The sequence below is a fragment of the Lepus europaeus genome, chromosome X (assembly GCF_033115175.1).
Source record: "Lepus europaeus isolate LE1 chromosome X, mLepTim1.pri, whole genome shotgun sequence".
Classification (NCBI taxonomy): domain Eukaryota; kingdom Metazoa; phylum Chordata; class Mammalia; order Lagomorpha; family Leporidae; genus Lepus; species Lepus europaeus.
The window spans coordinates 43,554,807-43,582,662 of NC_084850.1; the positions used below are offsets into that span (position 1 = coordinate 43,554,807).

Consider the following 27,856-nt stretch of genomic DNA (forward strand, 5'->3'; position numbering starts at 1 on the left):
CGGGTGCAGGGGCCCAAGGACTTGGGCTATCCTCCACTGCTTTCTTAGGTCAAGGCAGAGAGCGGGATCAGAAGTGGAGCAGCTGGGAGTCGAACTGGCACCCATGTGGGGTGCTGGCATCGCAGGTGGCGACTTTACCCGCTATGCCACAGTGCTGGCCCCGAGTGACTTCTTTTTAAAAAGCTTATTAACATTTTATAAAGTTTTTGTTTTGAAGGTTAAATTTCAGAAGCCATGAATTTCAAAATTTCAAAAATTTCAAAAACCAATCAACCATGAATAAAGTTTTATAATGAACATCTCAAATAAATCACTTTAATATCTTTTTCTTATGGGATTACAACAGTATTACTATAATAGTATTTCTTATTTTATTTTTTAATTTTAGTTTTAAACAGATTCAATATTTGTAGATACAAGTGTAAGAACATAATATTTCCCTCCTCCCTCCCTCCCATCCTCCTTCCTTTTTATTTTTAGTTTTTGAGATAACCTTTTAAACTTACATTACAGTAAAACAGCTTACTACTTCACAGAATAAGAAGTTTAACAAGTAAAAAGATAAAAAGACCCTAGCTTAGTGGAAATATGGATAACGACTATATAAAAAATAATTGAATGGAAAATGACCGTTTCACCCATATACAGTTCTTTTGTCAATTAGTCATTCATAATTTTTTAATGAAATACAACCAATGACAATGTAACATCTAAATATTTCCTGTATAGTTACAATAATTAAGTTCATTTAGAGTTTAAACCATTTCCTCTTAGCAGTTTATGCATAGGAACGATTTTATGCAGATTGCAATGCAAATAACTACATTACTTTTTAAAAAAGATTTTATTTATTTATTTGAGACGTAGAGTTACAGACAGCGTGAAGAGAGGGAGAGACAGAGAGAAAGGTCTTCCATCTGCTGGTTCATTCCCCAAATGACTGTAGTGGTCGGAGCTGGGCTGATCTGGAGCCAGGAGCTTCTTCGTGTCTCCCACGTGAATGCAGGGGCTCAAGCACTTGGGTCATCTTCTGCTTTCCCAGGCCATAAACAGAGAGCTGGATTGCAAGAGGAGCAGCTGGGACACAAACCGGCGCCCATATGGGATGCCAGCATTGCAGTGCTGCCCCCCCCATTACATTTTTTGTACTCTATTAGTTACCACAGATCAGGGAAACATACGAAATTTGTCTTTTAGGTACTGTCTTATTTCACTGAGTATAATGGTTTCCAGTTGCATCCATTTTGTTACAAAGAACAGGATTTCATTTTTTTTACAACTGAGTAATATATTCCATAGTGTATACATACCACCTTTTCTGTATCCAGTCATCAGTTGATGGGTGTGTTGGTTGATTCAGTATCTTAGCTATTGTGATTTGAGCTGTAATAAACATGGGGATACAATTAACTCATATGCTGATTTCATTTCATTTGAATGAATTCCTGGGAGTGAGATGGTTGAGCCATGTGATAGATCTGTTTTCATTTATCCGAGGGGTCTCCACACTGTCTTCCATAATGGCTGTACTAGCTTGCATTACCACCACCAGTGGATTAGGATACCTTTTTCCCCACATCTTCGTCAGTATTTATTGTTTGTTGCTTTCTATATGAAAGCCTTTCTAACTGGGGTGAGGTGAAATTATAAAAGCACATAATTAGAAATATTAATACACACCATTGTGTACCAGCACACACACACACACACACACGTTCCTTCTTCTAAGATAAAAGTAGCACTGTCTGTCTTTGACAAGGCTGAATGAACACAGGTATATCTGCTGGTCCATTCCGTTGTGCTGTTGCTGCTATTTGCAAAGGGCTCCTTCTCTGAGATCATTAATACTTAGGTTTGTCATGCGCGTGCATTTGTGTTCAAGGAGCTACTTGGTTCCATCTCGAATGGAAACTAACTCAACACTTCAGCTTCACCAAATAAAAATGCAGTTTGTGTTAGTTTTACAAGTAGGTTATGAAACAATCCTGTAGCCCAAATTTGTCTGAAATAAAGAATGGTCAGTAGAAATAGTTTAGATGTATTCTCAACAGTGGCTTTGCGATAATCCTAAGTTTGCATCACGTCAGTTGAACTCATATTAGTCTCCGGTTCTGTGCTGAACCCTAGCAGCCCAAAATGACTCCAAATCTGTGAACCCTGTGCCCCATACACATCTCTTTCGACTAATCAAAGCCAGATATTTCCACCTGGTTCCCACTCTGACAGGAGTGACTAGTACAAAACACATTGCTGGCCTGCTTATTGAAAAAAAGCTCACTATTTAGGGACAACCCGTGCAGTTATGAGAGAAGCACTTGGGGTGTGGGGTTAGACCAAAAGGTAAGGACACAATTTCAATTCTGCTGAGATATATATATATATATATATATATATATATATATATATATATAAATTTTAGTTTTAAACAGATTCAATATGATTTGTAGATATTAGTCTAAGAACATAATGATACTCCCCTCCTCCCTCCCTTCCACTCTCCTTCCTTTTAACTTTCTGTCTTTTTATTTTTAGTTTTTGAGATAACCTTTTAAATTTACATTACAGTCAAACAGCTTATTACTTCACAGAATAAGAAATTTAACAATTAAAAAGATAAAAAAAAGAATGACGTGAATGACGTGTGTGAACTTAAAATTCTTGATCTGAAACGGATCTATGGAAACAATTATCATGAGATTTCCATGAGAAAATCTTAAGAATCCTTGAGTGTGCCCCAGTCTGAGCCCGTGTTGGTTGCTAGTTGGCTAGGTTGAGTTTCCCTCACACTCCCATTACCATTGGAGGGATGCTGCTGTCATATACTTAATGGCCTTGCAATGGTGTAAGAAAATTCCCGATGGACTCGGTAAGTATTTGTAAGAACACATATGACATCATAAAGAATACTCACTGCAGTATCCAGGGGGGAGGATCCATGAACAAGTCACACACCCCAAGGGGGCATTCAGGCAGTTTAGGAGAGCGGCATTGTCTGCTTTCTAAACATCGCTGCTATTGTCCTTGATTTTGGCGGCACAGATGCAGGACAGAGATTGTAGTAAGATCCAAGAGGTCAGTAAGTAGACGTCCCAGTGTGTGTTTTGTCTTTGGAACCTCTGTCCATTGAGTCTCTCTGTGGCTTTGTACCACTTGTGTGCTGTCCTGTATGAGTGCCTTCCTGTGATTGTTCTATTGCTATTAGGCAGCCCACTTTTACACTTTCCTCTCTTAAAGAATGTTAGTTCTGCTAAATGACCCTCCCTATAGTCCATATCTCTGCCATGTGCCCTTAACCCTCACTTTTGTATTTGATTTTTTTCTCCTTTTATGAACTTTCATGAAAATGAATTGCTTTCCTGGAATTCTCCAAATGTCAGCAGCAAGGTTCTTTGCTGTTGTTTTTAAGAATTATAAACTCGGCCGGCGCCGCGGCTCAATAGGCTAATTCTCCACATGCAGCACCGGCACCCCGAGTTCTAGTCCCGGTCGGGGTGCTGGATTCTGTCCCAGTTGCCCCTCTTCCAGTCCAGCTCTCTGCTGTGGCCCGGGAGTGCAGTGGAGGATGACCCAAGTCCTTGGGCCCTGCACCCCATGGGAGACCAGGAGAGGCACCTGGCTCCTGGCTTCGGATCAGGGTGGTGCACCGGCCTCAGCGCACCGGCTGCAGCGGCCATTGGAGGGTCAACCAACGTAAGGGAAGACCTTTCTCTCTTTCTCTTTCTCTCACTGTCCACTCTGCCTGTCAAAATTTTTTTTAAAAAAGAATTATTATAAACTCATAGCTATTGAACATATTGAAGGAGGCTTAAAATACAGGATTCTGAGGAGGGGAATGGCAAGATTTAACTTAAACTTTAAAGCATTTTGCTGCCTGCTTTATTGGAAGTGGATTTTAAGGGAGTGTAAAAGAAAAGCAGAAGTACACTTGGAAGGCAGTCCAATCACGGTCATTCCAGGCCAGAATGGTAGCAATGGAGGTACTCAGAAGTGTGTGGGCTGCGGATACAGTTTGAAGGCTGAGAGATACGGAGCATGAGAGAAAGGGTACTCCAGGCCACTTCCAGGTTTTTGAGAGCTGGGAAGTGAAATGTGTGGGTCAGATATTCTGCTCACATTTGATTTCACTTCTAATAGCACAGGGAAAATCCCTAAAGTTGTGGTAGCACAATTGTCCTGGCCACATGTCACACAGTCAAAGAAATGATCACCCCCTCACACACCACCACTATCACCAAGGAGTTAATCTGAGTTCTGGTTGTAGTCAGTACATTGTAAAGTGATCAACAGTGAGCCAAGTTTTCTTCATAAGTGTGCCTTAAAGAAACATTGGGTGAGTAATATACAAAAAGTGTAACACAAAGCCTTAGAGAACATTAACAACTAAAGCCCAAGAAGAAACTGATTTATAGCATTGTAATTACATTAAGCCACCTCTCAAAAGGACTCCTATTACCTCTGGTGGCACATTGTTTCAGATGACTATGGTAAAATAAAATACCCTTTGAGAATGTACCTATGGGAGAGATAAATGAGATGACATGATGTGGTGCTATGACCAGCACAATGTAAATTAGGCATGATGGTGGGGAACCCACACAAGTGGTGGGGAACATGCTGAAGTGTTGTTGTGGAACAGCAACACAACTCCAAGGAGCAAATACAGGGTGAAATAGAACCCAGAGCACTTTATAAGCACAGCTGAGGTTGCACTCTCCAATAATTAGATGTTGGGGCAAAGAAAGTTAATGAGAGGCAAAGTTGGATATTCTATGACAAAAAAGAATCAATCCACCAGGACTTCCTAAGGATCCTAAGTGTGTATCCATCACACAAAGTGAAAACTGATGTAGTTGAAAGGAGAAGTAACCACAGCCACAAGTTAGGTTTTTGACCTTTAACTCTCACCTCTCAGCAAGTAACAGAATTACTAGACAAAACAGCAGTGAGAATATAGAAACTCTGAATAATATAATCAATGCAATGACAGAATGTATGTGGCATAAGTAGAGTCTGCCATGCAACAAGAGCAGATTTTGGTTGGTTGGTTTTTCATTTTGTCAAGTATCTTGTTTTTTTTACAAGTGTAGACATTCTGGGTCATCAAACAAAACTCAACAAATCATATAGACAGTGTTTTGACCATAAAAGAATCAAACAGAACTCAACAGCACAAAGATCACAGGGAAGTCTCCAAACATTTGAAAATTGCAGTCGATGCTTACGATTCTAGTTTGTGATTCATACCCTTGCTATAGAAGAGATGAGTTTAGGAAATGTTGTCTCCCTGGCTGAAAGCATTTCAGAGTGGGCCAAGCAAAAGCTTGTTCTGGATATTTCAAACCAAGTGTTACTGAGAGCAATGGTGGCAGCAGTGGGGCATTTTACGAGACTACTGTCTCAGTGTCACCTGTCCTAGAAGCTTGCACCATTCCAGCAAAGGAAGGTCAGCTTGTATAGAACCTGTTTGGTGGCTGATTGGATTAGGGGGTATTAGAAAGTTTGCCTCCCAGGTTTTGGTGCTGTTGTTAGATTAAGGAAGCCTGAGAGAAGAAGGCAAGATTGGGATTTCTTCCCGATATGTGGCTGGTACCCAGGCTAACCTGTGGATGCACATATTTCTGTTCTTTCTAAATTCAGCTCTGTTTTAAAAAATTATTTATTTATTTATTTGAAAAGTAAAGTTACAGAGAAAGATATCTTCCATCTGTTGGTTCAATCCCCAAATGGCTGCAAGGCCAGGACTGGGCCAGGCTGAAGCCAGGAGTTAGGAGCTTCTTCCGTGTCTCTCACATGAGACACAGGGGCTCAAATACTTGGGCTTTATCCCCCTACTTTCCTAGGCACATAAGTAGGGAACTGGAAAAGAAATGGAGTAGCCAAGACTCAAACCAGCAATCATGTAGGATGCTGGTGTCATGTGCAACATCTTAACCCACTATGCCACAACGATGGACCTATCCTGCTCTATTATTAAAAAGGTTTCACACAGTGCTTCTTCATTCAATAGTTCTCTCCTAACTGTGCTGCCTGTGAGATATCCAGACAGTTAGAAGAGTCTACTTTCTGGGGTTTGTGTGATTGGTCCCTTGGGCCAGGTTAGCACATTTCTTGCACTACCAACTTGTGATTCCATGATGTAGAACCTCTGAAAAGGATGTGTCTTCAACCTTGTTTATTTGTTCCAAATTTCAGAATGTGGTTCTGGTAGTACCATTAATCAAGGAATGAAGAAAGATTGGGATTCATCCCATGGTTATTTATGCCAGCAGAATCTTCATTATGAACATAATGAGTACAAGCCTTCACCTTCATACCACCAGGAGAATAATAGAATCATAACAATAGTGAATACCCAACAGGACCTACAATTAGAGTGGTAGGTGAATGAGGGGCTTGGTTTAAAGCAACCCCTGAAGACATGTGCCTCTTCTATTCTGTGTAATCTTCCTTTTTCTTTGTAATGGGACCATTGAAGAATGCTAGAAATAGAGTGATGGCTGAGCAGTCCTGTAACTGCAGCCTTGCTATCAGTGATGGGAGATGGTATAAAAGACTGCCTTACCACTTATGGAATCATGCTTCTGTCCCTCTCCCAGCACTCCATATAGTATGGAACGCAAGAAGAGGAAAAAGAAATGTCATCGTGACAAAGTCCATGGAGAATTGTGCAGATATAAAAAACGCCCCAATAGAGACATGAGGGAGGAAAGACAGGATGGAACTCTACCATGCTGGATCAAGGTCACAGTGAGTATTTTGTCAAGCTCTGCATGAGATAGAATATTCTGAAATCTTATAGAATGATGGTTGCATAAAAGAACTTAAGTTTACTCTGTGGAAGAGAGATTCTAAGTGGAGAGAGAAAATGTTTATGGAAAACCCATATTTGGCACAAAAGAAAGAAATTCTGTCAGTGACCCTTCTGCAGGAGACATTTAAAACTAGTTACAAGGTCTGAAAAAAACACTTGGTTAGGCCTTTTCCTCTCCCTTTAATTTATCACCCTCATCATGGATTTCATCCTTTTGCACTTAAGTTCCATACATGAGAAATTACAGCAAGACAAAAATTGTAAACTCAATTCCTAAGGTGCTGTCTGCTTTGTAGATGTAAGAGAGGATGGTGAAGCCAGATGGGTGGATATAGGGGAGAGAGGAGGCCTGGGTTATCAGGGACCGCTAATCCATGAGACTGTTGTTCATGCTCCATAGTTTCATTACATCAACAACGAGGCCCAGTTTTTTGTTCAAGATGCTGTTACTGAATCTGCACTGAAGGAGGTGAGCCAAAAGGTTCATGATGAGAACCGAAAGGTTTGTGCTGAGAACATTGACTATACTGATTCTCAGGGCCAGGGGCTGGTGGTGGTCATTGGAATTAGAGGCTCTGGCACTTTCCCCACTGCTCCTTTCACAGATACCTACCTTTGTTAATCATTCTGCTATACCCTATTCCATACAGAATCATTTGCGGCCAGAGGAAATGGAGCAGATAAAGGTAATTCAGACTCAAGAAGTGTTGTATAGTGTACTCTCCAGGCCCACCTCTTCTCCCTGTAGCCCTTGATTCCCCTGTCACCAGCACCCCAATGGCCTCAAAGCCCTGCTTTCCATATCTTTCCCTGCAGTTGACCTTGAACAAACGATATGATGCCTACACACAATCCCTTGATCTACAGAGACTACAATATGATCCAGGTATAGGTGACAATAACTGTTCCTTGGCAGATGAAGGCAGGGGGCATTCCTGGGCTGTAGACATAGCAATGACAACTTGGGAAGGGGTTGGTGCTGGCCCTGGTTCTGATGGACATATATCCTTCTGATTTCCTTATCTTGGCTTCCTGTAGACTTGGTGGGCCACGATATTGACATGATACTGAACCAGAGACACTGCATGGCTGCCATCCTGCAGATCATTGAAAAGGAATTTCCTGAGGTGAGGTCCTAGGCCCAGGTCAGCTGTTTAGGTCAAAGGGTAGAGGTGATAGGGTAAAGGGCAAATTTGTCTCCCAGGACATAGATATAACTATCATCCTAACTTTTCCTATCCAAAAGGTGTTTTGTTTGAATTTACGCAACAACAAACTCTATCAGCTGGATGACCTATCTGACATTATAGGGAAGGCCCCAAAAATCAAGATCTTGAACCTTTCTGACAATGAGGTGAGACTAGGGTGCCAATTGCATTTGGGGTTGAGGGTGTGTGAGGATGCACATCGTGTGATGACAGCATGCAAATGGAAGTACCTGTAGGTGAGGGTGGGGGTGGGGGGTGCAGGAACCTGGATATCTCTCTCCTCATAACTCATTTTCCAGTTCTCTCCCTGCTTTCCTCAGCTTAAGATGGCATTGGAGTTACAGAAGTTGAAAGAGCTGAAGCTTGAAGAATTGTGGCTGGAAGGAAACCCTTTGTGCAGCACATTCAGTGACCATGCTGCCTATGTAAGGTCAGTGGTAGTGCCCATTACCCTTCTGTGGACATTCATCCCTTGGGAGCTTGAACTGGCCAAGACAGTGCCACATATAGGGGGAGGCAGCCTTAGTCCTGTGGGAAGAACAAGGTCCTGCCCTCTCCTCTCTTTTTCTTTTTTTTTCTCTCCTCTCTTTTTCACTCAGCTCTGCCTAGAAGTCTCCTTTCCTTCCGACCTGCTCTCCTTTCCAGCTGGATGGGGTGTGTATCCCCGTCTCTACACCGGCCTTTTCCAGAGTGCTCTCCCATAGGTGTGCTCCAGGAAGCAGGGCTCCCTGTCCTTACCAGGGACAGAGGTGTTCTACCTTGAGCCAGGTATTGGTGCCCTGACTGAGACAGTTCCTACATCCCAGAGCCTCATTCTGACTCAGGCCTGTTTGACCCCAGGTTGAGATGGAGCTGGCTTACCTCCCATGTCCTGAGAAGGTTCTTCTTTTCCTTGCTCCAAAAGAGATACCACGACCTGTCCTAAACTGACACGGGGTTTTTCTTTCTCACATTGAGTGGCTGGTACCTGGATGACTACCATCCTGACATCAGTTCCTTTGGCTCTATGCAGGGAGCTAGGACATACCTTGGGAGAAACCCAGGTTCCCTGTATCAAGGGGACAAATGTGGGCTGACAGCAGTGAGAGAGGGTTTCTTGAGGCAGGCATGGAAGGTTAAGGGCATAGGAGGTTGAGGCGAGAGAAGGACAGGCCTGTCAGGGATACCACTCCTCCCTCCTTCCTCACCACATCTTTCAGAGGAGCCCCTGAAGGGTCCAGTTTCTCAGGCAACACACCGACAACTCAGACATGCGCAGCTGCACGGGAGCTTGAGGAGAGAATGTGATCTGAAGAGGGGACCAGTGCCTTTCACCCCATGCTGAGCTGGGGCCTGATCTTTCACTCCTTTCTTGCCTATTTTGGACCTTCAGACCTAGGCAGTGGTTGCTGTGGAGATGGGCTGTGGCAGTGGAGCCGCTTCCTGCTGTTTTCTTTTCTGACCTCTCCCTACGATGGTATGGTCTCTTCCTTTTCCCCTTGGTTCTTCTTTTTCCTTTGTTTCTACTCTCCTATTTCTTCCCCAACTCTTCTTGGCCTACCTTAACTTCCTTTCTCTTTTCATCCCCATGCCTGCCTTTCTCTGCCACTTGAGCCCTGTCTGATTCCCTCTATAACCCAATCTGCTCCTGGGCCTTTCCTGGGGAATGAGGTGGTCTTGTCCAGTCTATGCCTGGAAGAATGTTGGATACCCTGAGAAGTAGCAGAGGCCTGGGATCCCTTCCCATTCCCTGCTCACTTTGAAGCCTCCCAAAGTGACTTGGCAGAAAGTTAGGGAGACAGGGACGGGGAGGAAGCCTGGGCCCTAATGGGTCTTCTTGTGGCCCTGGAGAATGGGATCAGGGAATTGTAGGTGGGCACTACTCAAGCAGTAGGGGAAGAAAAGGAGTTCAGGGGAAGAAGGAGATGCAAATAAGGAGAAGGTGTGCAACCCCAACCTGTCAGTCACTTCATTCTCTTTTTGAATTTGAACAGTTTGATTCTGGATTGTTTCCCCAATTTGTTGCGCCTGGTGAGTACCTGTAGTCATCATTCTCCTCTTTCCACCATGATCTCCATACCTGTCCCCAAGCCATTGAGAACATAGATTCCAATGAAAGCCATTAATATTTTCTCTGGGAAGTGTGTTCATAAACACACAAAGACATATGGATGTACACACACACACACACACACAAATTGCATGTAATAGAAGAGATTTCCAGTCTCCTCACAATGCGAACACACACTGTAATGTTGTTCATGGAATTTCAGGAGCCATTTCTTACCTGGCCGCTGACCCTTGTTCCCCCAGGCCAATTTCTTCAATTGGGTTATCCATTACCACCTTCCTGATCTTCATGCTAACTTCCCATTCCCTTCCCCAGGATGGCAGAGAGTTATACCCTCGCGCTGTCACTGAAGTTGTGTTAATGAAGCCCTGCAAGGTAAGGAGGAAGGACCAAGTGGGATTTGGGATGGTGCAAGTGAGGATACATCATCCGCAGCATCTAAAATGAGTTTTTATTCCAGGAAAGCTATCAAGGACCTGAATTACTGAAAAATCTGATCCTGTATTTCCTGCAACAGTAAGTATGCCAGCAACTGTGAGGAAGGGCAAGCCTGAAACAGGCTTCCCAGGCCAGCACAGGTCTGCTCACAGGAGTTTTCGAGTAAAATTTTTCATTGCTCCCCCACAGATATTACTTTATTTATGACTATGGAGATCGCCATACTCTCATTAATGTTTACCATGAGAAGGCCTGCTTCTCTCTGAGCACTGCCTTCAACTCCATGGATCCAGACCCGTGAGTACTGCAGTTTAGACTTTGGGGTCCTATAGTTGCCAGGCAGGCACAGGTCAGTTCCTGAAAACATCTCTACTGCCTGGACCACTGCTTATTGTTCTTTTTTGTCTCATAGGAGCGCCTTGTATGACTATATCAAGAACAACAGGAATATGAAGGATATCAAGGATTCCTGTACGTGTGTGATGGGGAGGACTGGGTAATAGGGTATAAAAGGGACAGACAGTTGTAGGGGCCAAGGATCAGAGACTGGGAGCACAAATCTTATCTTCCTGTCCCACACAGACCTGAGAAGGAAATTGCTTAAGCACAGAAACCGTACCATCGTGGATGCCCTCAGTATGTTGCCAAGAACGCAACATGACTTTAGCTCCTTCTCAATAGACATGTGGTTCCACACGGTGAGTGCCCGCTTCCTCCCTCAAGCAGGCCCCAAGAATATGGAGCTAGGTGGGAGTTAAAGGAGGTTCCTGGTCACCTTATTTCTTCCCTTTTAGGATACGATGATCAGTTTTGCTGTTAATGGATTATTCAGAGGAGGTGAGTTTCTATATAGTTGTCACCTCAGAGCTCCCATCGCTCCCTCTCAGAACTCATCCAGCTTTTCCAGAAGCTGTTCCTTTCTTCTTGTATTCCTTTTGTGTTCTTCTGCCCCCACTCTGCCCTTAAAACTGCCCTGTCCCAACCCATTACCATGCCTGTCTGCCCCACAGAGCTCAGGCATCAGGGACACAGGCTGTGGACTTTGACAGCACTATCACAGGCACTTCCTCTGTGACCTTGGTCCAGTTGTCTGTCTCCTCAGTTGCTTCATATGAAAAATGGGGTTGTACTATCCATCTTTTGGGCAGATGTGAGACAGGAATCAAGTGAACATGTGAGGTGGTTTGTCACATAGGAACCCTGTTACCAGAAGTGGATTGTCGCAGTTGTTATCCTCTCCATTTCTGCCAGGCTGTCCTGACCCCAAGTGAACGATTTTCTCTGTCTGAACCCTTCAACATAAGACACAGACAGGGAATGCTGTATGAAAGGGTACAGCATGTGCAACTCTAAGGGAGTATTGTTGTTTGTTGCCCTTTATCTAGAAAGTAATTCTCAGAATTTGATGTTTGCCTTCACCCGGACTTTCATCGTTACCCCAAGCATGACTTCCATGTAAGTGCTGTATGGCTAGTGGGAATACCCATTTTTGCCTTTGGCCAGTGGTGCGGGAATGTCGTGGTATAGTACTCAGGATATCTCAATATACGGAACTGCCAACAATAGATGGAAAGAACAGTGTGGAATAAATGTCAAGAGCTTGGGCTATTGATTTGTAATTTGGTTATCTTCCTGACTTCAGCACTACAGGACCTTGCTCAAATGACTCCACCTCTCTGTGACTCAGTGAGGATAACTGTATCCATTCTCTTGTGCTGCTGTACAAGAAAAACACATTGGGGTGAAGTCCACAGATTGAGTGAAGATGTTAGTCCCTCCAAATGTGGGGCTCTTTGTGTGTGAGTGTGTGTGTGTGTTGCGGGGAGTGGGCAGAGGGTTCCAGTCAAGGAACTGGGGATTTAAGAACAGTAAGGGTATGTAAAGAATCCAGTTGCTGAGTGGCAGTGGTTATTGATGAGTCTGTTGGGAGTCTGGGAATGTCCAGCTGTGTAGTTAGTTGAAGACCTATTTCCTTCCAGGCTTTGTATCCTGAATGATCAACTGTTGGTGAAGAACATCAGTCCTCTCAATGTCCATACAGTCTTCACCATCCCAGGAAGCATTCCGTGCTCCAGTTGCACACCCACCCTTTCCCAGCTGCAGCATGAATTGGAGCAAGCTTTCTCCTCTCTGTCTGGGATGAAATTTGAGTGGTGCAGGAAGTGAGTGATGGGTGTGCTTGGGAAGAGGGAGTAGTTGGAACAAAGAGGTGTGAAAAATGAAAACTCAATGCAACTTTTAAAAACAACTATGCATATTTTTGCTTCTATATAAAGTGTGCATGTGGGAAGACATTACTTTTTATTTATTTTTATTTTGTAAAATTTTTATATTTTATACGAGGTGAGCACATTTCATATATACATATTGAAGCGTATAAGGATACTTCCCACTCTACCCTTCCTCCCACAAATGCTCTCACCCTCTCCCATCCTTCCTTTTTTATTTTGTTCTTTTAATTTTGACAATGACATACTTTTGGTTATTTTATAGTCAGCTTAACCCTCCACTAAATAAAGAATTCAATAAATAGTAAGCAGAAAAGCCACTGTTCCTCAAGAGTATAGACAAGGGTTGTAAACAATAATCAAATCTCAAAATGTGAAATTTGCTCTTACACATTATATTTTTTGCTACACTGTGTATTAGCACAAATCAGAGAAAATATGATATTTTCATTTTTGAGACTGGCTTATTTCACTAAGCATATGGTTTCCAGTTGCATCCATTTTGTTGTAAAAGACAGTATTTCCTTCTTTTTTATGGCTGAGTAGTGTTCCATCATGTGTATATACCATATTTTTAAAAATCAAATCATCAGTTGATGTACATCTGGGTTGATTCCACATCTTTTTTTTCCCAAAATATTTATTTATTTTACTTGAAAGTCAGAGTTACAGAGGCGCAGAGGCAGAGAGAGAGAGAGAGAGAGATGTCTTCTACCCACTGGTTCATTCCCCAATTGGCTGCAACTGGTGGAGATGCACCGATCTGAAGCCAGGAGCCAGGAGGTTCTTCCAGGTCTCCCACGTGGTTGCAGGGGCCCAAGGACTTGGGCCATTTTCTACTGGTTTTCCAGGCCATAGCAGAGAGATGGATAGGAACTGGAACAGCCAGGACTCAAACTGGTGCCCATATGGATGCTGGCACTGCAGGTGGTGGTTTTACCCGCTACACCACAGCTCTAGCCTCATCCCTATCTTGGCTATTGTGAATTGAGCTGCAATGAACATGGGAGTACAGATAACTCCTTCATATGTTAATTTCATTTTGTTTGCGTGGGATGGCCAGGTCATATGGTAGATCTAGTTTCAGATATGTTTGGAACCACTAAACTGTCTTCTGTATTGGTTGTACTATTTTACATTCCCACGACAGTGTATTAGGGTACCTTTATTCCCCACATCCTCACCAACATTTATTGTTTTTTGATTTTTGGATGATAACCATTGTAACGTGGGTAAGGTTAAACCTCATTGTGGTTTTGATTTGCATTTCTCTGATGGCTGGTGATTCTGAGCATTTGTTCATGTATCTGTTGGCCATTTGAATTTCATCCTCTGAAAATTACATTTTCAAGTACTTTGCCATTTCTTAACTGTATTGTTTATTTTGTTATTGTTGAGTTTCTTGAGCTCTTTATAGATTATTGATATTAATCCTTTATTAGTTGCATAGTTTGCAAATATTTTCTCCCATTCTGTTGGTTGCTTCTTCACTTTGCTGAATGTTTCCTTTGAAGTGCAGAAATTCTTTTCTTGATGTAATCTCATTTGTGAATTTTGACTTTGATTGTCTGTGCTTCTGGATTCTTTTTCCAAAAGTCTTTGCCTATGTCAGTATCTTGGCAGAGATTCCCCTGCGTTTTCTTCTAGAAATTTGATAGTATTGGGTTGTAGATTAAGGTCCTTGATCCATTTTGAGTGGATTTTTGTGTAAGGTGTAAGGTAGGTGGCTTGTTTCATAGTTTTGCATGCATGGATCCAATTTTCCCAATTTGTTGAGTCTGTCCTTTTCCCAGAGATTTATTTTAGTTTGTTTATCAAAGATTAGTTGGTTGTAGATGTCTGGATTAATTTCTGGGCTTTCTATTCTGTTTTGTTGGTCAATTTTTTTCTAGTTCCTGACTGTTTGGTTATAACTGCCCTGGGATATTTCTTAAAATCTGGTATTGTGATGCTTCTGGATTTTTTTTTAGTTATTTAAATTTGCTTTAGATATTCAGGGTTTCTTGTTTTTGCATATGAACTTTAGCATGGTTTTTTATAGATCTGAGAAGAACATCATTGGTATTTTGATTAGAATTGCATTGAATGTGTAAATTGTTTAGAGTATTATCAATATTTCGGTAATATTAATTTTCCTAATCCATGAGCATGGAAAGATTTTTCCGCATTTTTTTGTGTATTCTTCTATTTTTTCTTTATTTTTTGTAATTTCCATTGCAGAGATCCTCCACATTGTTGGTTAACTTTATTACAAGGTATATAATTTTTCTGTAGCTATTGTGAATGGTACTGATCTTATAAATCCTTTCTCAGCCATGGTGTTGCCTGTGTATACAAAGGTTATTGATTTTTGTGTGTTGATTTTATATCCTGCCACTTTACCAAACTCTTTTATGAATTCCAGTAATCTCTTAGTGCAGTCTTTTGGCTCCCCTATATATAGGATCCTGTCATCTGCAAATGGGATTATTTGACTTCTTTCCAATTTGTATCCCTTTGATTTCTTTTTCTTGCCTAATGTCTTTGGCTATAAACCCCAGAACTATATTAAATAGCAATTGTGAAAGTAGGCATTGGATCTTAGTGGAAATGCTTCCATGTTTTTCTATTCAACATGATGCTAGTGTGGGTTTATCATATGCCTTGATTGTGTTAAGGAATGTTGCTTCTATAGCCAGTTCACTTAACTTTTTTAATCATGAAAGGATATTGTATTTTATCAGATGCTTTCTGTACATTTATTGAGATAATAATGTGGTTTTAATTCTTCAATTTGTTAATATGATGTATCACAGTTATTGATTTGCATACATTGAGGCATCACTGCATATCAGGGATAAATCCCAACTGGTCTAGGTGAATCATCTTTCTGATCTGTTGTTAAATTCAATTAGCTAGTATTTTGTTGAGGATTTTTGCATCTATGTTCATCAGGGATATGAGTCTATAGTTCCTTTTCTATGTTGTATATTTTCCTGGTTTTGAATTAAGATGATGCTAGCCTCATAGAATGAGTCTGGGAGGATTTCCCCCCTCTTGAATAATTTTTAATGCTTTGAGAAGAATTAGAGTTATTTCTTTAAATTTTGGTAGAATTCAGCAGTAAAGTGATCCAATAATAGGCTTTTTTTTGGTTGGACTGGACTTTATTACTGACTCAATCTCCATCTTGGTTATTGGTCTTTTAGGTTTTCAGTGTCTTCATGATTCAATTTTGGTAGAAATTGTGTGTGTGTCCAGAAATCTATCAATTTCATCTAGATGTTCTAATTTGTTGGTATATAGTTGTTTGTAGTACTTCCTGATGATTCTTTTTATTTCTGTGGTATCCATTGTTACATCTCCATTTTCATATCTGATTTTGTTAATTTGGTTCTTCTCCCCCTTTTTTGATTAGTTGAGCCAGTGGTGTGTCAATATTGTTTATGTTTGCAAAAAACAGCTCTTCAATTTGCTGATCTGTTATACCATTTTTTGGTTTCAGTTTTGTTTATTTCATCTCTAATTATTTCTCTTCTCTTATAATTATATGTTTCTAGATCCTTGAGATGCATTGTTATATTATTTATTTCATGCCTTTCCAGTTTCTTTATGTAGGCATTACCTGCTGTGAACTTACTTTCTTAACCCTGCTTTTGCAGTATCCCCCATAAGTTTTTATATATTGTGTTGTCATCTTCATTCATTTCCAGGAATTTCTTGGTTTCCCTTTTGATTTCTTCCATGTACCACTGTTAACTCAGGAACATGTTCTTTAGTCTCCATGTGTTTTCATACTTTCTAGAATTTCTTAAGTTGTTAATTTCCAGCTTCATTCCATTGTGGTAAGTATTAGTTCAGTTTTTTTTATTTGAGACTTGCTTTATGGCCTAGCATATGGTCTATTCTAGAGAAAATCACATTCAGTGATGAAAAAGAATGTGTGTTCTGCAGCTGAGGTAATAAGTGTTCCACAGATGTCAAGTAGGTCCCTTTTTCTTTAGTGTAGATTTGCTCTGTTGTTTGTTGATTTTTTTTGTCTAGTTGATATGTCCATTGATCAAAGTGGGGTGTTGCAGTCCCCCATTGTGTTAAAGTCTATGTCTCCCTTTAGATCCATTAACATATCCAGGAGCCCTGGCATTAGGTGCATATTTATTCACTACGGACATATTTTCCTATCAAATTCATCCCTTAATCATTACATATTGTCCTTGTGTCTTTTAAGAGTTTTTGTCTTAAAGTCTATTTTGTCTGGTATTAAGATATTTTCACTGCTCTTTTTTTGGTTTCCATTAGCATAGAATATATCTTTTCCCATCCTTTCACTTTTAGTCTGTGAGTATCTTTGTTGTTGAGGTTTTTTTCTTGCAAGTAACTAATAGACTGGTCATGTTTTTTAATCCATTCTGCCAGTCTGTATCTTTTAATTGGAGAATTTAGGCCATTTACATTCAAGGTTATTATTGATGACTTGGTTCTGCCATTTTCCATTAATCTCCCTAGCATTTGCTTTCAATTTCGCTTGTACTTTCACTAGGAGATTTTTCTGCCTTCATATTGTTTCATAATGACAATCTTTCTCTGTTTCTGCTTCCTGTTTCTCTTTCTCTCTTCCTTAAGCATCATTTGAAATGCTAGATAAATGTGACAAATTCTTTCAATTTATGCTGTTAATTCACTGAATAGGCCTTCTTCACTCATTCACTCTTTCCACACCTACAGAAACTCTTAAAACCCTTCTGTTTGGTCATTTGATAGTATCCCTTAAATCTCAAACACTGTTTTCAGTTTTTCTAATTTTTTAGTGTGTGTGTATTTGTGTGTGACTGAGATTTGTTTTCCAGCTTGGTTATTCTTTCTTCTGCCTCACCAAGTCTGTTGTTTAAGGCTTTTCCCTATATTGTTTATTTGAGACATTGAATTAGTCATTTCTAATATTACAGTTTGTTTTCTCTTTAATATATCCATCTCCTGGCAAAAATTTTCATCCATGTCATGCATGTTATTCCTTTAATGCATGAATTTACTTCCCATTTTTAAAGTAATCATATGATCATTATTTTGAATTTTTTTCAGGCATTTTATCAATCTTTTCATCTTCACATTCTAATATTGAAGTGTTGTTTCGCGGGAGTCACATTTTCCTCATTTTTCATCTTTCTTGCATTTCTGTTTATATTTGGGCATTTGTGGGGCCACTTGTTGGTTTTCTCCTCTGAAGTCTTTGTCTCTGAAATATGCCTCTGTGGCTTAGTGGAGTGTCTGCTCCTTCAGTGAATATGCAGATGTGTGTGTTATGTGGGGCCAGGGGGCTCTGGTCAGTGCTTGGTGACTGCGCAAGAGTCGAAGGTGACACCAAGTAGATCTCCTCTATTGTCAGTAGAGGGGTAGGGTATTCTCATTTCAGCTCAAGTGATCACTGCCTCATCTCCTCGCTGCCAAGGTGATCAACACACTTGAGGCAGGCCCACAGTGGCTGCACACCCCACCCACGCAGGCGCATGAACCACACAAAGGATCTGTGTTGTCCTCAGCGTGAACACAGAACCCTTTGCAATGTCCCACCCCAGGCACATTCATGAAGAGTGACGAGGCATTCCCAGAGCCAGATGTCTGTTTGTATTCCATCCCTGTAGTTTGAGTATGGGTGCCATAATACAGTGAGGTGTGGAGAGCACCTCCCAGGCTTACACGGGTGCTCTCCCTCCTGCCAGTCCTCCAGTCGAGACTGAAAGTCAGTGGAGACCATGAATGTATCCCTCAGATAAAATCCCCTAGTTGTGCACGTGTGCGCTGTGGTAGCCTGCACTTGCTTTGTTAGGATGGTGTCTTCTCTCCGCTGGTTACTGGAAGGCCTTGTGGGGAGGGATGGAAAGCAGCAAACGTTCTCTCCTTTCACAGGGTTAGTGTGCAGTGTGCTCCCTGCTAGTGCTCCAGGCCAGACTCAAATTCATTGTGTCTGCAAGGTTCTCTCTCAGGCAGTATTAGGCTTGCCTCACTCCTCTCTGAGAAGATGGTTTCGCCTCCTGACTGTGCTTCTCTTGTTGGTGGGAGTGGAAGAAAAGCACACTGCCCAACATTTTGCTGCTGAGTATGGTGCTCTGTGGGAGTGGGGAAGGGGAAGGAAGCAACTCAAGCCTGGCTGTGGCTCAGACCCCAGTCTGCTCCTCAGGGTGAGGTAAAAGTCAGTGGGTGGCTATGAAATTCTCTCTCAGCTAAAATGTGGGTAGCAGGATGTGCAGTAATTTCTTCCTGCCTTGACAAGGTATGAAGGTGGCTCATAGCCTGCAGTTGGCTGTGCTGTGTAGCTGGCTACAGCGGTGTCTTTGTCTTCCATCCTCTTGTCTCACAGAGCTTTGTTGTTTTTTCACTTCTTCATTGAAAATATCCATCATTCAGACTCCTGGAACCATGGTCCTTCGTATGTTCTTCTCATATCCCAGAGCAGCTCAAATTAGTTTAGCTATACCCTATTAAGCCATCTTGGATCTCTCCAAAAATTACTTTTATATGGACCTGTGTAGATTTTTTAAAACATAATATATTCAGGACTTGTGTTTGGCACAGCAGCTTAATCTGCCACTTGCAACAGAAATATACCATATGAGTTCCCATTCGAATCCCTGCTGCTCCATTCTTAAGTATATACCAAAAGAAATAAAAGAATATGTTAATTCAAAACCTTGGACATGAATGTTCCTAGAAACATTATTCATATTAGTCTCAAATGGAAGCAACTCCGTTGTCCTTTAACTGAGAATAGATCAATAAACATGGTACATCTATACAGTGGAATATTGATACTGTCTTATGAAAAGTATTTCTGACATAGGCTATGCCATGGATGCACCTTGAAATTATTTTGGTAAATGAAAGTGGCAAATCAATAAAGGTCACATATTGTATGATTCTGTGCTAAGCTCTCTTGTTTTGAACACCTCTATTTTTCTGTGAATTTCAGTGGTGTGAATGTTATTGTAGACATTGTGAATTTTCAAAAGATAATTTTCATTGATAGAGTAGTACTCATTCTGGTACATGTGTTCCAATGAAAGAGTAGCATGGTGAAGGGGTGGAATGTTATTGGCATGTGTGTTCTGTGGAGGTGACAGAGTAATCACCTGGTCTCCACCTGCCCCCGCCAGGTGCCTTGAAGAGAATGGATGGAACTACACCAGAGCGGCACAGGTCTTCCTTATCCTCCAGGTGAGGTCTGGGAAACAAGCGGGTCAATGTTGGATGTCTCTGGGCCTTCAGAAAGGTGGACATCAGGTGGTCTGGGGGTAGAACTTGGGCCTCCTGACCCTTCTGATATTTCTACTCCTTCCCTCCAGATCCAGGGCAAGATCCCAAAGGAGGCCTTCAAACAAATCACATAAAAGGAGCCCCTGGATGTCCTCCATGTCCTGATCCATGTCATTGTTTTTATTTTCCAATATAAGGCAAAGTTCACAACTGAGATTGGAGACCTGGCTGCCTATTGCAGAGTTCATTGTAGAGATGGCAACGTAACCACTTGAAAGGCCAAATGTTTTCTTTCCTTTCCCCACTCAGTATTGCTGTTTATATTCCTAATAAAGAGTGGCATCGCATGCTGTATGTTCTGTGTCTCAGCTTGCACTTCTTCTGCTCCGACATGAACCTACATTATCATGGCTGAGAGGCCCTGATTCTCTTTGCCACACACCTTTGTCCCTTGTCCCTGTCTGTCCTTAGCAAACAAATCAGGCTTGTCAACATGGGTGGTTTGTCCACGAATTCCAATGAAAGGGACACAGGCTATTTTGCAGTCAGGGATTACTTAGCATTAGGTGTGACTCTGTCAGATGTTATGCCTGCAGGCCTGCAGAAGCAGACATGTGGCATGACACAAGCAAGGGCTTTCCGAGAAATGCTTGCTGTCTATTGAGGACCAAGGAAGAAAGGAAGGGCAAAGAGGTGAGGCAGAGAGGAGAGGGGACAGGTATATTTTTTTAAAGATTTATTTTATTTATTTGAAAGAATTACAGAGAGAGGTAGAGACAGAGAGAGAGAGAGAGAGAGAGAGAGAGAGAGAGAGAGAAAGGTCTTCCATGCGCTGGTTCACTCCCCAGGAGGCTGGAGCTGTGCTGATCCGAAGCCAGGAGCCAGGAGCTTCTTCCAGGTCTCCCATGTGGGTCCAGGGGTCCAAGTATTTGGGCCATCTTCCACTGCTTTCCCAGGCCATAGCAGAGAGCTGGATCAGAAGAGGAGCAGCCGGGACTAGAACCAGTGCACACATGGGATGCTGGCGCATTAGGCCAGGGCATTAAGCCGCTACACCACAGCACCAGCCCCAGACAGATACATTTTAAAATTGACTTTTTACTCCTAATATTTGAGAATTTTCACAGACTGTGATCAGTTTTATGGTTTGCACACAGGTGGGTGGGTGGGAAATGGGCCTTTTCATAGCTCTCACCATCATTTCACCTGTTGACCCATATACTTGTCCTGCTTGTTCTTCTTCCTGAAGAATGACTGTGCAAGAGATCTCACATTTGCACTTGCAGTGTGGTGTGTTGTGACTCAGCTCATTTGCCCAGTGTAGATGTTAGATGATACTTGGTGCTCCATCTTCATAAGGGGGTTCAGTCAGTCATTTTAATTTCCTAAAAAGAACAATAGCACAGAATAATCACATTCTAGTTAGCTCCTTGGGACTTTTCTCAACAGTTGGCAATTAGCAGTTCCATACTTCAGGCATGAGTTGAATGGGACCTTTGAACAATGTATTTTCCTCACTTTTGTAATGCTTATGCTTTGGATAACAAGCAGGCATCATTTAAAATATAGGTTGCATTTATTTGAAAGAATGCAACCATCAGAGAAAGATCTTCCATCCATTGATTTGTTCTTTCCCTGCAATAGCAGGGGCTACACCAGGAGCCCAGAACACAATCTGGGTCTCTCACATGGCATGGACCCAAATACTTGAGACCTCCCTTCTGACTTCCAGGGTGTGCATTAGCAGGAATCTGGGAATCTAGAATTGGAAGCAGAGCAGAGACTCATATCAAAGCACTCTTACAAGGAATTAAGCAACGGAAGCAGGGTCTAAACCAGTGGTCCTAATTCTCTGAGAAGTTACATTTAAATTAATGGTGGTACAAAATCTTCAGGTTATATTGCTATCCTATTAACTACCACATAGGTGAGTTATGAGGTACCACCAGTTTATAAATTATGACTTAACTTCTTGTCATTGATCAGTTTTCAGAACTTTACATGCATTACATTAGGCATTTACTGCAGTGTGAATATCTTAAAAACACATACTAAAAGAGTAGTCTCCATTACATAAAGGAAAATGTTAAAACTTTGTTGTTTATTCATATAGTATGACATTTAATCTATTGTAATTTTCAGTTCTAGAATTTATTTTCAATTTCTTTTCATATTTTCTCTATCTTTACTGATATATTATACTTGAATATTCAGTGTTCTCCTGTTTCCATAAGTTATTTGACCATGAATTTCTTAACTCTTTGGAAATACTTAAAAACCTGATTTATTCGTTTAATTTATTTGGAAAGCAGAGAAACACAGAATAAAAGACAGAGACAGAAAGAGAGAAAGAAATCTCCCATCCACTGGCTCATTCCACAACAGCTGAAGGTTGCTCAGACCAAAGTCAACAGCAAGAACACAATCCAGCTCTTCAATGTGGATGCATGGAATCAAGTACTTGTTTCAGATTAGGGGCGCTCCAACTGTACTGTGTCATGGCAAGATGGAAACACGGTGCTTTATATGTTTTAAAATTTTGTGTGAGCTATCTTCTAGTAAAACATTATCTGGTATTAAGTAGTCATGCTCAAATTCAAAAAGGAACCTCAGTCTCCAGCTGAACTTTATGTTCCAAGGCTCTTTTAAGATTATTTACATAAGCCGGCGCCGCGGCTCAGTAGGCTAATCCTCCGTCTTGCGGCGCCGGCACACCGGGTTCTAGTCCCGGTCGGGGCACCGATCCTGTCCCGGTTGCCCCTCTTCCAGTCCAGCTCTCTGCTGTGGCCAGGGAGTGCAGTGGAAGATGGCCCAAGTGCTTGTGCCCTGCACCCCATGGGAGACCAGGAGAAGCACCTGGCTCCTGCCATTGGATCAGCGCGGTGCGCCGGCCACAGCGCGCCTACCGCGGCGGCCATTGGAGGGTGAACCAACAGCAAAAAGGAAGACCTTTCTCTCTGTCTCCCTCTACTGTCCACTCTGCCTGTCAAAAAAAAAAAAGATTATTTACATAATAAATATAACTTTAATCGCCACATTCTTCCTCATCACTAAAATCTGATTTCCTTTAGCTTGGGCATCATGAGTCATCTAATGTTGAGGGACCCCGGAATGGGTTTCCATTTTGGTTTGCTCTTCAGTGTTGGCTTGCTGGAAGGCTATGGCCTGCCTGAGGCTGTCCAGAACAGAGTCTCTCCTTCATCTTCACTTTCTTCTCCCTACTCTATTTCTTCTTCTGGTTCAGGAGTTTTCTTTTTTCTCTTTCTTTACTGGAAGTTCTAAGTTCTCCAAGCATATTTTTAGAATAGGCATAACTTAACTGTTCAATTTTTCCACATTTGTGGCACTTAGATTTATCAATTAATTTTGTCTTCAGATGAACTCAGCCACTCTTCCATTGTCAGTAGTAATGCTTGCTTTTATCAGTCTACCAAGGAACTATTTATTGTTTATTGCCCTGGTACAATTTTGTGCAGAGTCTTTATCCAAAAATAAAATAAATGTAACCACATTGCTCTTAATGATATCTTTATCTTACATTTTCGTGACCTTTATTATTTTGCAATATTTGGAAGTATCTGATATAAGTCACTGTCAGAGCAAAAGGCAACTTGGAGATACACACTTTGCTCTCACTTGTAACCAAACCACAACTGACTTCTTCAGATGGGACGGTAGAACACAAATCCTTGGCTTAAGCGGCTCAACCCTGATTCCTCCAGTCCCCTCAAGGCTGTGGCCTGGGCGTCATGGTTTCTTGCAAGAGCAGGTGCTGAGAAACAAAATGGAGTGGTAGTGATACCCCTAAACATTTGCTTAAAGCCATTGCCTTGTAATTCAGATATCTGGACTTCCACATGGAAGTTTCCTGTCAGTGTTGTTTTCTTTCATGTGACTTTACTGTGTTTCTGTATTATTTTTTTTACCTTGCTATTTTTGCAGGATACTGGGCATTTGGAGTGTTATAATGTGGTGAGTTTGTAAATCAGAATCTTATCTACTCAGTGATTTCTTTTTTATGATTTATTTATTTGAAAGAGTTACACAGAGTTGAGAGGCAGAGACAGAGAGAGAGGTCTTCCATCCGCTGGTTCACTCCCCAGATGGCTGCAACGGCCGGAGCTACGCCGATCTGAAGCAAGGCTCCAAGAGCTTCCTCCAGGTGGCCCACGTGGGTACAGGGGCCCAAGGATTTGGGCCATCTTCTACTGCTTTCCCAGGCTATAGCAGAGAGCTGGATCAAAAGAGGAGCAGCCGGGACTAGAACCGGCGCCCATATGGGATGCCAGCGCTTCAGGCCAGGGCGTTAACCCGCTGCACACCAGCGCCGGCCCCTCAGTGATTTCTTATTTTGAGCTGCTACCACCATTTTTTTGTGATTTACTTATTCATGCTATTTTTGCAGACTAAATTACTGGTCAGTTATATACATTGAAGTCATCTTTCCATTTTCCTCAAAGCTCCAGGCTTTTGTAACAACCAAAGGCTACAAATTGGGTGACTTATTAACAACATACATGCATTTCTCATAGGTTTGGAGGCTGAGATCCTGAGAACATGTTGCCAGCATTTTTGAGTTCTTGTGAGGACCCTCCTCTGGGTTGCAGACTGTCACCTTCTCATTGTACATTGTAGACACAGAGAAAGAAAGTCCTCTGGGGTCCTTTTTATAAGAGCACTAATTCTATTTGTGAGGACTATGCCCTGAAGACCTAATTGCCTTCCAAAGCCCCAGTAACCATCACGGTGAGGGTTAGGATTTCAACATAGGAATTTGGGGGAACATAAAATTCAATTCATAGCAGTGACTTGACAGAGATTTCCCAAAAGGCATCAACACAAAAAGAAATGGGGAAAGGAAAAAAAAAGTCTTCATTTTTTGTAGACTGGCTCTGAGCCAAGGCACTCTGTGAACATTTTGTTAGGCATCCTAAGGCTTGGCTATAGCCTTCACTTCAACATTTTAGGGATCCTAAAGATCAGCTAGATGCACAGGCCAGCTCAGCTTTTAGATGTTTTCCGAGCATGTGTGTTGCACTCTGGATTCCCTGCTATGCAGCAGCCCTTCAAAACATTTATTCCTTCAAAAAACTCTTCTTAACCTGTCCTTCCTACAGTTTTGATCTTTGTGATGTTTGCCTCCTGTGCCTTCCCTTGTCTTCACATAGTTATAAATAGTATACGTGTTAGATGATTTTGAGAGATGCCATCCAGAAAGTCATTCCATGTCTGATGGAGGAGGGTTAATGTCAAACGGTGGTCATTCTCTTTACTTGTCCCTCACAGACCCTACAGAGAGGTCAGAAAGTATGACTACGATTTGTGAGAACAAAGTATGTATTGAAATCTCTACCACCAGCAAGAAGCACTAGAAATCTGGCTGCCAGGCTCATGAACTACACAACTCTGGAATAAAGGATGTTAGGCAGGTAACGAAAAACTCCACAATTCCCTTTTAATGACATTTAGCAACCTGTTTCTTGACTGTGCCCTTCTGGTTGTTGTAAGTTTTTTCTTTTTTTAATTAGATTTAAGTGTTCTGAAAATGTTGATTCTGTCAGTTTTTGCTAGCTTCAGCTTTGCTTCTATGGAGGAACTGATACTGCTTCCATTTTTTTTTATTTTTGACAGGCAGAGTGGACAGTGAGAGGGAGACAGAGAGAAAGGTCTTCCTTTTTGCCGTTGGTTCACCCTCCAATGGCCGCCTCGGTAGGCGCGCTGCGGCCGGCGCACCGCGCTGATCCGATGGCAGGAGCCAGGTGCTTCTCCTGGTCTCCCATGGGGTGCAGGGCCCAAGCACTTGGGCCATCTTCCACTGCACTCCCTGGCCACAGCAGAGAGCTGGACTGGAAGAGGGGCAACCGGGACAGGATCGGTGCCCTGACCGGGACTAGAACCCGGTGTGCCGGCGCCACAAGGCGGAGGATTAGCCCAGTGAGCCGCGGCGCCGGCTTGCTCCCATTTTTATGATGCCACTCCTTTATGATGACTTTATTTCATTCTTGATGTTGATAAGTTATCTTTTTTATTTGATACCTGGAAGATGCAGAGTACTAAAATGACCCTAAAATCCTGCCTGCTGAGGTCCTAATCCTGCATAATCCCCCAGACTTGTAAAAGCATTGGATTATGCTGCCATCATTAGGCAATTTTAGCTAGCACAGTTGACTTAAAGAAAGGGAAGTCATCTGGTTGGGCCTATGCTGAACACATATATCCCTTTAAATGTGGGCCTAGAAGTCAGAGACAGAGAATTCAGGGCTCATGAGTTGAAAGATGGAGGGGACCTAAGGGGCAAGGAAGGTGAGTCAACCCTAGGAGCCAAGAGTGGTCCTAACCAGCAGTAAACAGGGAAATGTGGACATAAATCAATTACAAGTAACTTAATACTTCCAACAGAAAGAATGACTTTTGAAGCAGTTCCCCCTCCCCCAGTCCCACCCCAGAGCCTCTAGTGGGAACTCATCAGTGTTGGCACCTTGATTTCAGACTTATGATATCCTTTTATGGTTTCTGATTTTGTTTTATACAACTTTTCTTATGTTACATAGCTGCAGGTACAAACCTAACAACCAGCCACACAAATGCATCAGTGCACATCAACCATTCCATTGTTTTTGGCTTGATAAAAGATTTTTACTTCAATTTTATTTGATTTTTTTAAAAAATTTTATTTATATAAAGGGAACAAATTTTGTGTATTTCATAAATATAGGTTTAAGAGCATAATGATATGGCCAGCACTGTGGCTCAGCAGATTAAAGTTGAAGCCTGCAGTGCCAGCATCCCATATGGGCATTGGTTTGAGTCCGGCTGCTCCACTTCTGGTCCAGCTCCCTGATAATGCACCTGGGAAATCAGTGGAAGATGGTCCAAGTTCACAGGCTCCTGCACCCACATGGGAAACCCATATGAAGCTCCTGGCTCCTGGCTTTGGCCTGGCCAAGCCTTGGCCATTGTAGCCATTTGGAGAGTAAACCAGAGGATGAAATATATATATATATATATATATATATATATATATATATATATGTATGTATACATACATGTATATGTGTATATATATTTTATATATAGGGATATATATATAAAGATAAATATATATTTCTCTCTGCCTTTCAAATAAATAGGTTTGTTTTTTTAAAAAGAGCATAATACTTCCCAGCCTACCCTTTTTCCATCCCTCACTCCCACCTTCCTGCCTCCTTTCTTTCTTATTTTTCTTTTAGTTTTTACAATTACATATTTTCAATTTATTTTACTTTTGCAGTGGAAAGCAAAGTAGCAAAGTTTATGAGAGTAAGGACAGCCACTAGAATGGATGGGCACCTCTCCAGACAGAACCTGAGAGAGAGTGCCTAGTTTACATTTAGGCCTGGGTTTTTAAGGGGATGGGTCTTGCCTTCCTGCATTTTCTCTCCCCCTCTCCTTCTTCTCCTCCAGAACAAAGGACTTTTTGGGTGACACTGAAGTTGTCAGAGGAAGCCTGACTGGCATCTGCCAGGGGGCTTCTCTCTACGGTGCCCACCTCAGAGGAAGGATGTTTATCAGGCCAGGTTGAAGGGGCAGGGCCTCCTGGAAGTCATCAGGATCTGGGCAGGACTTTGAAGTGCAGATACTGGGCTGCACCTGGAAGGTTATGGGGTGACTGCAGTGCGGATGCTGCACTGCTGTAGATGTCAATTTCCTAAGGCCCTTTTCACACACATAGGTTCATTTCTGACTTCCTACCTAACATTCCCCACTTAAGAGAGAAAGATCCATAATCTTATGGGGATAAATGGCTAGAGGTCCATCTTCTATAGCTACTTTGGAAGCTGACAAATGGGCGGCATAGAGATGGATATGGGTATTTCTGTTGCTATCTGTCCTATGGTGTTTGAAAGTGGCCTTG

At 41.9% G+C, this 27,856-nt stretch overlaps 1 protein-coding gene and 1 pseudogene across 1 annotated transcript; one reads left to right on the forward strand and one right to left on the reverse strand.

The window, feature by feature from the left end:
* The first annotated feature begins 2,857 nt into the window (after positions 1 to 2,857).
* On the forward strand, positions 2,858 to 20,096 carry LOC133752578 (nuclear RNA export factor 2-like). Its single transcript, XM_062183026.1, has 18 exons — positions 2,858 to 2,866; positions 7,212 to 7,313; positions 7,417 to 7,497; positions 7,628 to 7,697; positions 7,850 to 7,938; positions 8,058 to 8,165; positions 8,340 to 8,449; positions 9,993 to 10,029; positions 10,385 to 10,444; positions 10,530 to 10,585; positions 10,697 to 10,804; positions 10,920 to 10,978; positions 11,090 to 11,205; positions 11,302 to 11,344; positions 11,893 to 11,962; positions 12,487 to 12,669; positions 19,863 to 19,923; positions 20,052 to 20,096. Exons 1-18 carry the CDS (start codon positions 2,858 to 2,860, stop codon positions 20,094 to 20,096), a joined length of 1,407 nt encoding a protein of 468 aa, XP_062039010.1.
* A 2,945-nt stretch (positions 20,097 to 23,041) lies between these two features.
* On the reverse strand, positions 23,042 to 24,704 carry LOC133752579 (zinc finger CCHC-type and RNA-binding motif-containing protein 1-like; annotated as a pseudogene).
* Between the last annotated feature and the right edge of the window lie 3,152 nt (positions 24,705 to 27,856).